This window comes from Melozone crissalis, unplaced genomic scaffold (genome assembly GCF_028551555.1).
Source record: "Melozone crissalis strain CALT ecotype California unplaced genomic scaffold, PUWL_Pcris_2 ptg000014l_1, whole genome shotgun sequence".
In the NCBI taxonomy this organism is placed as follows: Eukaryota; Metazoa; Chordata; class Aves; order Passeriformes; family Passerellidae; genus Melozone; species Melozone crissalis.
This window is the reverse complement of record NW_026535792.1, coordinates 6967714-6983218: the sequence shown is the minus strand read 5'-3', so window position 1 is coordinate 6983218 and position 15505 is coordinate 6967714. Positions and strand designations below refer to the sequence as shown.

General features: G+C 42.2%; 1 protein-coding gene across 1 annotated transcript in view; it reads right to left on the bottom strand.

Annotated features, from left to right (window-relative positions):
- The window catches only part of AGBL1 (AGBL carboxypeptidase 1), a 248017-nt gene that overhangs the window by 75962 nt on the left and 156550 nt on the right, over positions 1–15505 (bottom strand). Inside the window, exon 21 of the mRNA XM_054272993.1 lies at positions 7799–7959. Within this exon, the coding sequence (XP_054128968.1) occupies positions 7799–7959 (161 nt within the window). The remainder of the gene's footprint in view (positions 1–7798; positions 7960–15505) is intronic.

The window sequence follows — 15505 nt, the reverse complement described above, 5'->3', positions numbered from 1 at the left end:
ACACAACATTCCAAAAATCATGTTTACTTCTAAAGGTTGGAAGTGCATTTCATCTAAGTACCATCCTACTCACTCCTTCCATTGCTTTGCCTGCCTGAAAGAAGCTACTGTAGCATGTACTGGTATGAAATATCTGACTGTTCTCTGGTTTCCATAAATCTCAAGTTATTCTGGGACTCTGGGAATACCATTTGGAAAAGTTCCACAAGGAAACACTAAATAACCAAGATCCTTGAAAAAACTTTAGTGTTTATTTATGGTTTTCCCCCCACATGAAGACACAAGGACTCCCACTACAGGGAGTGCACAGGGATACACCTGTGCATCCATATCCTCTGAATAATGTCAAACAACTGAAAACAAAGAACAGGGATCACCAGCAGAGCCGCACTGACAAAGTCTTCTCCTCCTGATCTTGTGCCAGAGCTCTAAATCTAATGCAACAGGTGTTCAGCTGCTGCTGCAGTATGGATATAGCCTGTATAGGGCTATACATAGTGCTCTGAACCTGCCTCTTCAGCACCAGACCTGTGACAGGTTCCATCTGAAATCCCACCTCTGCCTGCATTCAAAATGATCAATAGTCCAAACAGACTGATTCTCCCATTACCCTTTGCATCCTCTCAGGAAAAAAAAATCCAAGCATTTATTCTATTCTGGTAGCAGCAGTGTCCTGGCCTGTATAAAGGCCACTTCAGAGAAAAGAGTGCACCCCTCACAATGCATTGCTTTGGGGAATGCTCCATAAATGGGAACTTCTGAACCCCTGATGGCTCTCTGCTTTATTTTTCTATCTCAGCATGTGAAGGGCCCCAGTGGCTTTCATATTTCAAGTTAGATCTTCAGGGAGAAAGACTGCAGCACAGAAATACAGATGCTCCTAATCAATACCAAAATGTCTAATGCCAGACAGCACCATAGCAATATGCCTCACAGAAAGGGCACTGCAGAGCCCATTTGTTCTGCTGGGTATATACAAGTTCATTATCTGTAGTCCAGTCAGATCTGTGTGAGTATGGTAATTTGAATAACCTCAGACAGATACAATAGCAAGCAGTGCTTCTGTGCATGTTTGAAGTTCCTCCTATGATCTCTTTTTCTTCCCATTTGCTCTTTTCCTCTCCTTTCTTTCTGCATCTATTTAAATTGCTATTATTAGCTAAAAAAGGATAAATTAATTACCTCTGAAATGAGCATGAATACTTATACCCAGCCTGGCATAGCTGGAGCTGGCATTTGATAGCAGTCAACAGAAGCTGAGCAGCTTGCAAGGCATTTCAGAGCAATAATAAAAATCAATAGGAGGAAAATAAGGACAGCTCTAGAAAGTGTTAATGAAAAGTTGCTGAATTTCAGTGGCTCACCTGTGAACAGCGACATGAAAGCCTTCTGAATACCAAATATATTCATTATAGGCTGCATTGCTTGGCTGAGCCTCCAAAGGATTCTCTGGGTTTGTATTCTCACAATAACAAAGGAGAGGCACAGAGGAGAGCAGGATAAGAGGGATGGAGGGGTGGACAGAAGAAGGTTCACATTTTTATTTTGAAAATAAGATTATCGAGGCATATAAAAACAATAAAATCTAAAATCTGCAATAGATTCAAACTTGAAATCTGAGGATTTTTTCCTCTCAATAACAGAGGCAGCAATTCTTTAGGTCAGACCCTGGGGGTGCAAGCAGGTACCACTCTATTGCAACATCAGTGTGAAAGATTGCTGGAGAGTGTTATAAAACAGTCGGGAGTTAAAGCAGTTCCTGAACTGATCCTAAATGGTTACAGCAACATAAGACTGCTCTGAAGCCAAAGCCCAGCTTCAGCCACTCTCACACCTGTCACACTGAATTAATGTTAGACTGTGCTCTCACAAGTGTTTTATGAAATGCATTATAGAAACCCCTTTTGCCCCATGCTCTGCACCAAAGTGACAAAGTGGTGTGGCTTACTTAGGTAAATGCATTCCCACAGCACTTTTCTTTCCAGCATCCAAATACAGAAATACCTCATGCAGAGATGCTCATATAACAGCAGAAATTTCAGACTCCTTTACCAGCAATAAAATTTGTGACTAAGCGAAAAAATAGAATCAATAAACACCCTCCTCTCCTGAAAGCTGCCACAAGGTATTTAATGTCTACAGATGATCAAGGTTAAAAATGCACCAAATCTTTACTTAGAGAAAAATGGAACTCCAGTCAAATAAAAATCTGAATCAAATCTGGTCAAATAATTCCTGCTGTGGTTAGATTCTCTAAGGGATGAAGGAGCACTCTCATCTTCAGGAGCTGGGAGGGGATGGGGTGCTGTGCAGGGTGAAGTTCTCTCTTGTACCTAAACCTTTCAGTATGTATAACCAAAACAATGCGACACTGACACCCATATTCACCTGTAAGAATAGGAAGAGCCATCCCACCCAGCCGGATAACCATTTTCCATTACTGCGTGTGGATAAAACCACATTTCTGCTATTCAAAGATGCACTGAGGATGCCTCAAATGAAGTGAGCATGCTTTGCTCCAGCTGCATTTCTTGTTGTTTGAACTTTCCTTTTTTTTTGTTTGCTTCATTTCCACAAAATCACTTTCATTTGATGTGAATCACCTTTTGGCCACACAGTTTAAAAGAGGAGTGAAATTGCTTGCACAGCTATAATCAGGGGAAGGTGCATTATAGTGAAAAGATGGGAGATTCAACAGTTCAATACTATCCAGGATCATGACGGTGCATCAGTGTGGTATAGAGGAACAGCACACGCATTTCCAAATGACCTGCAAATCCCCCTTGTCAATTCTGGCTTTGCCATCTCTACACTGACCAGTCTAACTCTGCTCACTGCATGGAAGATGAAGAGATTACATCTGGACAAAGAAACAGAGAAATTATTAAGCATTCTGCTTTTTGATTAATAACAGAGCTAGATGTATTTACCATCTAGGGTGGAAAGAGATTTGGCTGTGCTTAAGAAAGGTAAGAAGTGATGAAGAAACACAGGAGATAAATAACGTCTGAGTCAGCAGAAAATGACTTCACAAAAGTCTGTCTCAACACCTGAGGTGTCTCATGAACAAATGGCTGCAATTGCTGCAGTGTATGCAAAACATTTCCTAGCACAACCTGGAGAGCTGGGAAAAAAAGAAAATTAAGGAATGTGCCATCAGTTTAAGCCAGAAGAAGGGGATGATATTGGAGAGGGAGGGGATCCCTCCTTGTCTCTCTCCAACCTGCTTTATGTGAACAGCCACAATGACCCATTCTCCTTGTGGTCATTACAAATATGAAGCTACCTGGACAGCAGTGACTTAAAACTTATTTACTTTTATAGGAAATGAGGCATGAAAACCATAATAAAAAACTATGATGTACGAGGTACAAGCTGCATTTCACTTTCCCCACAGAAAGGTTCTGAATGCCAAAACTGACTGTAAGGCATGGTGGGATGCTGGAAACATCAGCAATTCTTCCTAGGGCATGGCAGTACTGTCTTATGAGGCCAAGTTTGAGAAAGAGCAGAATAAATTGCTTGTATGAGCACCTGACACATGGCTTTGTTTGTTGAAGGTGGTTGCAAAGCTCAGAAAATTCTCCACATATTTGGCCTTTGATTTTGCAGAGTGGTCCATAAGATCAAACCTATTCAGTGCTGGTGGAAATATCACTAGTGAAAAGAAAAGCCACAACAACCAGGTCCCTACAGAGGTCTTGTGTAACATGAGGGTGCCTGAATATGAGAGTCAACATCTGTCCCAGAAGCACAGATTGATAATTAAAAGACCAACTAATGCCTGGAGCAATTTAACCTTTTTTCCTCACATCACACATTGTAGCTCTAATGCATCTTCTGTGCCGCATCTTGTACTTCCTCCATTTTTGGCATGTTCCTGAGACAGCTGCCACGTGTTGAAAACAGAGCTATTAGACCAACTTCATGGTAGCCTGGGACACCATGTGTTTAGGGGAAATATTCCACTGTCCCATTAGCCACACAGCCCCACTGGTGGAAGTTCAACCCCTCTTTGTTATTCTCAGAGCTACCTGAGAATAACAGGTAATAAATAAATTCACTGCCTCTGCTGTGAATTTATTCCAAGTGTGGCCCCACTCATGCTTGTGAATGATTCCTTTTGCAGTTGACAATTTAGAGGAAAGAAAGACTGTGAAGTGGGGACAGGAAGAAATTCTTGTCTGTGCACCCAACTGTGCTTAGTTAGGTCTGCTAAAGGCTTCTTCCACCTTTCTTTGGCTCATTAGAGACAGCACACTGAGCACAATGGACTTGATGTGGTGTGAGAAATCACCATTCTCACAGGGTGCCTCCTTCAGAGCAGGCACTTCCCTGACAGCTATTACCTGCCTCCAATTTACTGACCATGGCTCTGACAGAGCTCTATAAAGTGCACAGCAAATAGTTTATCCCAGGGAAGCAGGGTCCAGCCTGCTCCTTTATCCCCCTCACAGCAGTGGTGAGAGAATCAGGCTGCAGCACACCCAGAGCACACAGAGCCTGGAGAGGAAAATTAAAGGACACAAACAGTTATGAACCTTGACAGGTGAAAATGTTTGCTGTCGGAGGGAGATGCTGAGATGCCAAGTCAATGCCACGCACAGCAGACACCAGGGCAAAGACAGACAAATGCAGGACATGAACTGCAGGGATTTCACAACAGAAGAGATCTCTGGCTCCACAGCTTTTGATCTCTGTACCTTTGCAATGAGACATTTCATCTGGGAGTCAGCTTTATCCAGTGCTGGATTAACTTCTTGTTCCACAGCTTGACCTGTCACCCAGAGTATTACAGAGATGGGCACTCAGAAGCCCATACACAGAAAACACATTAGATTGAGATAGATGTATTTAACATCAGCACTGTGCAACACATCACACTGCTCACAGCCTTATTTCAGCTTGATTTCCACAAAACAAAACCCTAACAACTAAGAAAAGCTCGTGTTTTCATCCAGGCTGAACAATACTAATCTTTTCTTTTGATTTTGGTGAATACTGCTATGGAAAGCTTCACCCATATTTTTATCTCTTTCTAGACTCATCAGCAGGACAGTCTTTGGGACACATTTTCCTTTGCCAGAAAACATTAGCTACAGCAAAAGCTATTGCCTCCCACTTAAATATCTGTCATGCATATCATTTCCTGGGACCAGGACACTGCAGACTTCTGGAACAGGGATAGCCTGTAAGCTGTTCAAAACACACTGCTGTTAACTATTTAAAGCATTTAAGAAAATAAAATCACCAAGTGACCACTCAGAACTTCTGTGTTACACCTGAAGGATCCCTAAATCTGATTTTTCTTTGGCAAAAGTACACAGAAATGTGGGTATTTTTATTCACACCTACTCACACTTTCTGAGGCAAAGTATAGAAAGCATGTAAGGATACTGTGCATTTTTCTGGAAAGCACACAGGAAAACAGAGCTAATTTTAAACTACAAACATTTCACTCAAACCCACAGAGGTGGGTCTATCCTAGGAAGCAGCAGGGTATAATTTCCATTGATGTCATGATATACCAGCAGTAAAGCTGCAAGGTTTTGGTGCCACCTCTCAGAACTAGGTTAGACTTAATATTTACAGATTAATATTAGACTGTCACCCCTCAGCTTCCTCCAGAGAAATGTTTTGATAAAGAATAATTATTTTTTTTTCCAAACCTGTGAGTAGAGAGGGGGTGTAGAAATAGTTGCCCTCCTGTCTGTATCAGTGAGCTCTCTGTATTTTGCATTCTTCCATTGGTTCCAATATTCCCACTAAAACCAAACCATGGAATTCTCTTGGCTAGACTCAGAGAAACATGGGAGGAAAGTACTAATTTTCTGAATCAGAATCAATATGCTGCACAATAATTTTCCATGAATTATTTATTCTTAAAGCGAATATGCTTGCACTTTGGTCCCTGCATCTCCCTTCACACAGCATTTGCAACCAGCTCCTGCAATGTGACACCTCTGGGTGGGATTGTCAATTCAGCTGCTTACCTGGTCTGCAAATAGTAACAAATTACATCCAAGCTAGTAAAACTTCACAAACTTGCAATTACACCCAGCGAAGTGAAAATTAACAGCTGCCTATCAATTTCCTGTTAGCAATGACATTCATTCCTGGATGCCACGGAGGTTCTCACTACTGCTAGGAAAACTTGAAGAGGTAGAAGACTTTGCTTTCAGCTACTGAGGATACATGGGAGTTTTACAAAGTAAGAGAACTTTTATTTTTTGCTAACTTCTTTAAAAATATTTGTCACTTCTTCCTTCTGTCCTGCTCAACTACCACACAGCACTGGATAAACAGAATGAATTCAAATTAATATAAAGTCAGCTAAAGGAAAAAAGTAACAGAAGGCTACAAAGATCAGTGAAAATGCTCACTGAGTTACTGTGACCAGATGGCTTTTTGTCAATGTTTGAGAGAAGTCAGGGTTTAATGTTTTTCTTCCCCTACATTATTTTTATGCAAAGGCCCTTCTAGCTCCAGTTCAAAAACTTGATTTATATCCCAAAACCATCCACCTATCCAGGCTCCAGCAGCTCCCTCTAATGACATAGCAATGATTTTTTGGATGGCTGTCCACAACATGGATGGTGTTTAGCACCCGCCTTAACTGCTTCATTTATACGTTCACACCACAAGTGAGCACATCTAATCCAAAGGAATGTCTCTACATTTTATCCCTCTTTTTAAACCGTCCCTCATAAACATTTAAAACTGTGAACAAGCTTGCAAGAATGGGTTTTGGCATGAGGAACAGGTGGTGCTAATGTTGGGTAAATGTTCCTGCAGGGGAGAGACTGGAAGTCTGCTATAAATTACGGGGGTATTTCTGCAACTGAAAAACTTGATGTTCATTGATGAAGCTGAGAGAACTCTTTGATGACAAAGCCATCGGGGAGCTTCAAATCATGTCACATCACTAAGTCTTCTTTCTCCATGTGTCTTGGAAAAACATTCTTGCAAACATATGTGATGCACATAGCACTAACAAGTGATGATGGCCTAGAGAAATTATGTATTTCTGCTTCATCACAAATTCAAGCTGAATAGTCTCATACTCAGACACTTTTCCAGGTCAAATTCCTCTTGTATTTATAATGGGACAAACTCACTTAAATACCTCCCACTGAACATAGGAAGCAAGTAAATTAATTTTGCAATTTGGAAAAACATGTCCTAAATAAGCAGCGGGATCAAAACTTCTTTCTGTCCATCAAAAAGTCACAAATCTATGCTCTAAATGACTAAAGGACTCCATGCAGTGAGAAAAAGAATTTATAGGAATATTCTTGCAGTATGAGGTCCACAATTTCTAAATCTTGCTATCAATGTCCTTTTATAATCTGCAATACTTGTTCCCTACAGTGCAGCACTTAGATAATGCCTTTCTGATAAGAGATCGTCTCCATGGAGCCTCTGAGCTGGACAGAACCCCATGTGACAGTGAGCAGGAAAATGTTTCCTGCTGATGAATTTTTCTGGGGCAGTACCATCCCCATCTTCCAATGAGCAGTTTTGAGAGGAAAATGGAAAATCACTGGAAAACAGAGAACAGGTGCTTCTCTTTCACCTTTTTTTCTCCCCATGAATGGCTGCAGGGCATGGACCCACTGTTTCAGTAGTTTCTTTGGGAGTCAATTACATCTCAATTCTAATTACTCTTCATACACTGCAGCTTCCAAAATACAAATTTCAGCCATAAGAAGAGCCCATTTCTGCAGATTTAAACCCAAAACATGCCCCACCAACTCCATTCCCACAGCAGAGCCCTCTGCATACAGCAGTCACTGACCTTTGTGCCCTGTCTGTGATCTCCTCCTCCAGATCCAGCAGGAGTGCTGCCTGAGCCATCAGCTCCTTGCTGCAGGGCAGGGATTTGAGGTGCAGAATCAGCAAACCAAGGCAGAATTTGCTTCCCATCTCCTCCAGCTCCTGCGTTCCCAGCTGCAGGCCCTGTGGAGAGGAGCACAAGGTTTCATGATTCCTACATATGGAAGTTTACCCTACAGAATCATTTGTAAATTAATTAACAGCACGTGGTCTACAGAAGCTATCCTAAAATAGCCTCTGTTTTACAGCAGGGGAAACAGAGGCAAATAGTTTAAATGTCTCAAATAAATTTTCAGAAGTCGTTGTAAGAATTAGACTTAAGAATTGGACCCCAGGAGAATCTGACTGTAAATCCACTTCTAGAAATCATCCAGTTTTTCTTTTTCTCTCTAGAGGAGCTGTCTACCTAAGTAATGGGGGAAAAAAATAAGTCCTGTTATTATAAACATTAGGCAGTGGCAAAGATGGAAAAGGGAACCGGACAAGGGGAGAAAAGAGAGGAAGAGATCTTTAACAAGTTATGAATTGTTTTTTTAAGAAAATCAATTGCAAAGTAATTGCAAAATAACAGACACCTCCAAGGAATTTCTCAGTCTGTTAAAAGCTGGTGGCACAAACAGGGTTTGGATTATCAACTTCATCTTTCACAACAGGAATTCTCCAAGCTGTGGATCCTTGCTGGTTGTGAATAGTCTGTGTTTGGTTTTACACCAAGGGCCTGCATCTGAGTAAGTCAGTGTAATTGATGGCAGTTTCATGCTTCTGGTGAGAGGAGGGCAGGAGACAAACAGAGCTCAGATAAACCAGAAAGGAACTAAAACTGCAGAGTCCCTCATCTTTGGCACTCAGAGACTGCATCGCCCATCAGGGGCTGGACCAGCTGCTGCCTCTGCCAATAACAGCCCTGTGTGGTGTTGCAGCAAAAAACATCTCTGCAGCCAAGCTTCTGAGAGACCTCCAGCTCCATTCCCCAGGCTGTTTCCTTAGCAACTCTCAGGAGTCCAGAATAAGCCCTGGCCCTAAGCATGGTGTGAGCTGCACATCACTCTCCACTAGATATTTGTTAGTGAGCACCTCATGGGTACTGAACATATTATAATTTATATTATAAAACATAATGTGTTCAGTAATCCGTGACAGGGGACAGAGCTCTGCTCTTTTCCTAGATAAAGTTGTTTTTATAAAATGCTTTGGGATCCTGGGGTCTGAGCACCTCTGTATAGCTGGAAGATGATTTCTGAGCCAAAAACACACAGGCGGATGGAAGAAAGAAGAGATTTCACACATAAATGTCTGCAGCTCTCCTGAGGAGTTTGTCAGTGCATTTTTGATACAGGACAGAAATCATTTGCACAGTACCACCACAACTTCCTCTCTAGCAGGTCCAGCACATGCAAATATTATCTGGAATAAAAACCTCCCTCTCTGATCACATTTGCCCTATGGACAAGATATTGTAATTCAGTTTCTTTTCTGAGGCCCTATGAGCAAAGCATTAATCCATAGTTATGATGAACATAATCCAGAACTCAAGATGTTCTGAGTGGCTGGACAAGGAAGGACCTGCTCAGAAGAGCACACTCAATCTGAGGGAACAGCATCAGTGCTAGGCAGGGTCTAGGGCCCCAGAAAACTGACATTTATTCACTTAAGCATGTTTATCACAGTGGTTAAATGTCTAACATAATTTCTACTCTCCTCTTATTCACCTCTACTGCAAGTTTTGCCAAGCAAGATAGGGCTACAAAAAAGTTTAGTAATAATTTATAAGAAAAACAAAAATGTAGGAAGAAGTTTATGGGAACTGAGGGTCATTAACACAAAACAATAAGAACGCTCAGCAGCTCTAAACAGATTCCTAAATGTTTTATTATTTTACTTTAAAAGACTGAAGATATTGTAGTGTGGCAGAGTTACAACCAGCAGGCAGAAGTGGTGACATTTCAGAGAAAAAAAGATGTCATTTCCACAGCAAGAGAGTTATTTTCTCAGGGGCAAAAAAATACAAAGAACATCTCGAGGCTTTCCCTGGGGTGCATCTCAGGGTCTTGCTTCCAAGATTAAGGCAACATACTAAACAGCTATCAAGGAGATGCAAACAGTGCCTGAGCTGAAACTCAGCCAGTGGCTTTATGACTCCCTAGAGCTTTACTCAGGATATGGAAAGGCCTTAAGAAACTATGAGCAAAACAATAATAATAATGATATTAACACTATAACACACCTCAGAAGCCTAAGACAGTAACTGTTCATGCGCTGAAGTCAGCTGCTGGATGATGCACCCATATTGCTTTGATGTTACACAGCTCAGGAGTAGCAGCTAGAGACTCAGCCACAGAATTGCCTGTTAGCATACTTTATTCACCTCAAACATGGACATCTATTTGTTCTAACTCAGCCAATTTTCTCTCTCCTTTCTCCCTCCCTCAGCAGAGGGAGGAAGGAGCTGGAGGTGCAGAGCAGGACTGCCATTAAACTGAAGCTGGGGACAGAGCTGACATGTTGAGCTAATGTTATTGATGGCATCTGCCAGCAATGCCAGGACCTGGTGTGGTGGTTAATAATCAGTCCCACCTGCAATACTGAAAGGGAAGCCTGACCTCCAGGCATCTCCCTTGCAGCCAAGTGGCACAGCCAGCTGCAAAAACTTTGAGGTTGTGCTTACAACACAGACTTATGAAAATATCCTAAAAGGAAGAAGGTAGAAAGGTAGAAATGATGCAGTCTGGTTGGGCTGAGGAGCTGGTAGCAAGCACAGCTCCATGGCAGGGAAGCTGTCTGGGTGTTACCAAGTGACAAGACACGGTCTGTTTGTCACAGCTGTACATGGGGAAGCTGCTCTGCCTGCCAGCACCTCCCTGCAGAGTCCTGCCAGCCTGGATTCTCACTGACCCCATCTTCCTCTCTGGCACAGGGCTCTGTCCCCTCCTCTGGTCACATCTGTGTGACCAGTGGAGCATGGTGCAAAGCCTCCCATGCCAAAAGGGTCCAGGTGAATTCTGAAGGAGGAAGCAGCACCCCTGCACCAGAAAGCTGCAGATAAGCTCATCAGTCCTAATTAGTGCAGCCTCAGAAACACGCTAACTAATCCACCCTACTTTACTGATCAGCTCAAAGGTCCACACAGGTTTTGCTCTCCATTACATCAAAGCACCAGTCTGGACCAGCATCAGCTTGGTGCACCAGATTCCTCTGCACAATGCAAACTGGTCCCTTGGGCTCTGTCATGCAATAATCTTCTGCAGACATCATATTAAGGGATAACAGGTTAATTGTTTCCTGGCTATTATAGAGAGTAATGGAGCTGAAAAACTTTTCTTAAACCCTTTTCACTGCAACAGACAGAATGGGAGGAGGTGATGCCTAATAACAGCCCAAGTTCAGATTATATTTATTTTCCACTGGAATCCGAAACAGGAGAACAAAAATAAAAGACTTATCATTTGGCCTCAACACTGTCAATACAAATTTTCCTAAACAAAATGGATCAAATTGTATTGGAAAAGCAGTTCATTCATGCTCAGCACTGATGCATCAAATGAATACCCAAAACTGAATATTTCCAATATATCTCAGCTTGCCCTCAAAATTCTTCCCAGGCTAAATGACAATGTAATGGAAAAACTTTATTATTCATTACTCATGTGCTTTAAATACTCTAGGAGACAAAGACAGTGATAGTTTTGTATCGCAGATATTCTTGAAGGAGGTGGAAAGACTCCAGCAGTTAAATTAGAGATTTCTCCACAAGGGTAATGAGAATTACAGTAAAATTAGAGCTGGGAGATTCTAATAAATACAAGTAGAGAGAAAATTTCAGAGTGATCGATTTTTTCCTAAAAGGGATTTTTGACATTCAGCACAGCCACATCAGTGGCCTCTCCTGCTTTAGGTCACTGCTCAGTCCTCGGGGCATCAGCTTTTCCCTGCAAACCCACTTCCAGTCAACACATATACACACACACTTACAGAATATTCCCTGCATCTCAACAGCTTTACACATGCACAATGGCTATGCCCTCAGGCCGGGTATAAATAAATTGACAGTCTGGTTTCTCACTAATTCCATCAGTGAGCTCTCCCTTGGAATACTAATCAAAACCATTTGGAAGTTCTAGAGGACAAACTGAGGGAGCTGAATGAAGCATTTGGTGCCTGGTGTCTGCAGCCTTAATTTTAGCTTGAGCCAGCCCTGAAGGTTACTGTACTTTCAACCCCTGTGAATGAAAATACACAGACACCTGCTGGGGACCTGGCTATTTGGACAGCTAGGACAGCAGGGAATAACCCAGGTTTTCTCATGCCCCAGAGATCCCTCAGCAGCAGGAATGGTATGCAAAACAGATGAAGTGGAAGGGATGGGAATTTGGGCCAAAACATATCAAGAGGATTAAGCGAGTGGAAAAGGCTGAAGATGCAAGGGAAAAAAATAAAACAGGCTAGCAGGAATTGCTAGAAAGATGAGAGGGACTGGAGTTAGAGACAGATAAAAGGGTGGGGGAGATAAAAGGATGAGAAAGAAGAAAGTGTTGTTGAGGTCAATGGATGCTGATACAGAGGAATGGTAACTAGAAAAAAGCTAATGGCAACCTTGACCACCTTGGCACCCTTGGGGAAGTTGCCTTGCTCTGCACATCTGTCCTCATTACATCTGGTGCTCTGCCCACACGGTGAGGAGAAAAGTCCTGACTTGCTTTGAACCTCCTCACAAAACTTCTGCTGATCTCAGCTGGTGTTTCAGCTGAGCAAACTTCAACAGCACAGAAGTAATTATTGTTTTAATCATTCAAATGGGCTCTTTTACTATTAAAATACTATATATGTCACAGGCAGCACTGCTCAAGGACCAGAATGAAAGGGAAGATGAAATACCTTCTCCTTCCAATCTGCTGGAGAAAGAGTCCTGGACAAGCTGCTCATAGAAGAACTGGGATTTAGCAAACAGAACTTGTTGCCAATTCTTCTAGAAAAAACAGTTATTAAGGTTATGAAGTCTCCAGTTCCATTGTGGGGAAAGGTATTTTCCTTCTATCCACTGACTAGCTATTTGTCTGGCATTTCCATACATTTCCACCTTTCCCTCACAGTATTCCACAGCTGTTTTCCTCCACTCTTTTCTCCCTTCCAAATTTCTTCTCCTTCTCTGTTCCTTCCTCAGCATCCTTTGTCCCTTCCTTAACCATCTCCCATGAATGACTCAGTATATGGCAAGTTCATCATGTGTTGGAGGAGCCAAATTTATTAGTGTTGCACCTGAGCTCTCTTTTTTCTTGCCCACTCTGCTGCAACACTGCTACTAATGTTTTAAGCCAACAATTTGCAAACTACACAGGATGGAGACAGGGGTGGATTTCAATTCCCATCTCCTCAAAGACTGCATACACACTGAGGTAGTAGCTGGACAGAGAATAGCACAACAGCTTTTTTGGCTTGAGGTTTTTTGTTTGTTTGGGTGTTATTTTGCTTGGTTCTTTTTCTGGTTTGTTTTTTGTTTGTTTTTTTTATGTGTACCATAATTGTGATGGGTGGTCACGTCAGGAACAAAAAAGAGAATGACAAATGAGGATATTTTTCCACCTATGCAGACAAACCATGTAGAAAGATGCTATTCGTTGCAGAGTTCTTGCTTTCCAATAAAATTGAGTGGTACATCGGTTTTCTGTCTCATTCATTTCCTTGTGACATGCTGGGGACCTATTTTAGGCCCTGGATGAACCTGGACTAAGCTTATCCCTCTCTGCAGACACTGAACAATCTTTCTCCTTGTCCCACAGTGTCAGCTGAAGAGGCTGAGTGAAGGCCAGGTCAGAGCTGCACATTTTAGTGGAATCTGCACTGTTTCACAGTAACAGGACCAGGAGTGCCTCAAGTTCCTCTCTGAGGGCAACAGACAGTTTTGGGGAGGAGAAGCCTCCCTGTACCATCCAATGAAGATGTGACAGTACAGAGAGCAATATTTTGACTGCAGACCTAACCAATGCCATAGGCGATACCATTATTTTAAATAATAACATTAACTAAAAAAAAAAAAAAAAAAAAAAAAAAAGCCAAACATCCCAAAATGCTAATTTCCAAAGAAAAATAAATTCTGCTCCAGAACACTTAGAGCTGCCAAGAAACAGAACTAGGGACTGTTCAAGTCACATAGGAATTCTGAGGCAATGCAAGGAAATAAAGCAATTACCAGTTACTGGAGGCTATCAACAGCTTTGTTCCAGAAAGCACATTTCTTCCCCATGCTCCCAGTATTTCCAGCAGGCTAACTGGTATCTCATGGTGCCTTGAAAATTCATCAGTAGTCTCACCACGACCTCCTCTCACATATGTTCCTTTCCCTGCTATCTGAACTCTGTGGAGCATGGAACAAGTCAGAGACAGGTTATAGCCTGAGGTATCTGGAGATTAAGTGTGAGGTGGGGCTCTGTCTCAGAATCTGTGTCAAATGAATTAGCTGTTAAAAGCAGTTCAGGAAAGCAGGAAGCTGAAATTTTTCAAGTCCTAAATTGGCAGCCTAATCCCTGGCTGACTTTTCTTCCCCTATTATTCCACTTAAAAGTTTGCCTCTATAAATAATTCTGATGTACAAAAAAGTAAGCAGACTCTTGGCCCACCCAAGCCTTTTCATCAGCTATGAATTTACCCAGTTTGGCCATATTTCACCATGGGTGTAAAATAATTTTCTAATCCTGGCTGGTGATCATCACATGCCTTGGAAAAAGTGATTTATGATACTTATCCTGGCTAATGTAAATGTAGATGCTACTCAAAGTGTCAAACCCACTTTAAAAAATCTCAGTAAGGTATTTGTCTTCATAATGCTACTCACAGTGGGGATCCCCAGGTTAATTATGTTATACAGAGAGTCAATTGTTGCATCTTAATTTCATGGAATGGTGATGCACATTTTTATTATATTACACAACACTTTGTTGTTTATCCACATGGTTTTCTATAGCGCATTCTATTCTTTCCCAGATGAAAATATTTCTTGACCAAAACGACACAGCAAGGTTAGTGTGCTTTAATTCCCCGTCCAAAACAAGAAATCAAGACCATGGAACCTTTCACTTTTGCACCAACACAGGGACAGGGGCACTAGGACAGGTTTAGTGAAATTCACAGCACGACTCAGACAACAGCCCAGCTGCTCAGTGTGACACCCCACATTATCTCCGCCCCTCTGTTGCCACATTAGAGTCTAACAAACCACTGAAACTGTGTCCTGGCAGCAATGTCAGGTGGAGGAGAGCCCTGTGAGGTGTGTTCTGCTCCCTGTTTGCTGCCTCCAAGCACCCCCAGCACAGCAGAGCCCCCCAGCCCGCGCTCGCTGTTCCTGCTGCTGCGCTCTCTGCACCGCTGAGCTTTGCTCCTTCCCTCTGTAATCCAGCAGCTCCAGGATCCCCAAAGCTTTCCCTGTGCTGAAGCTGCTGTTCTGCAGAGAGACCCAAAATCTCCACAACTTTGCGAAAGTTGTAAAGCCGGTATGATTACTATTACAGTGCTGGACGCATGTGGAGATTACTCTCCTTAAAAGTCATGCGTACCTCTGGGAACTTCAGGTCCCTTTTTATCCCCCTCTCAAATACATATGCACACAACTTCACAATAGGTTCTCACATGTTCATATTTACGAATTTCGCGTGACATTTGGCGCTAGTTCTTCTTTATC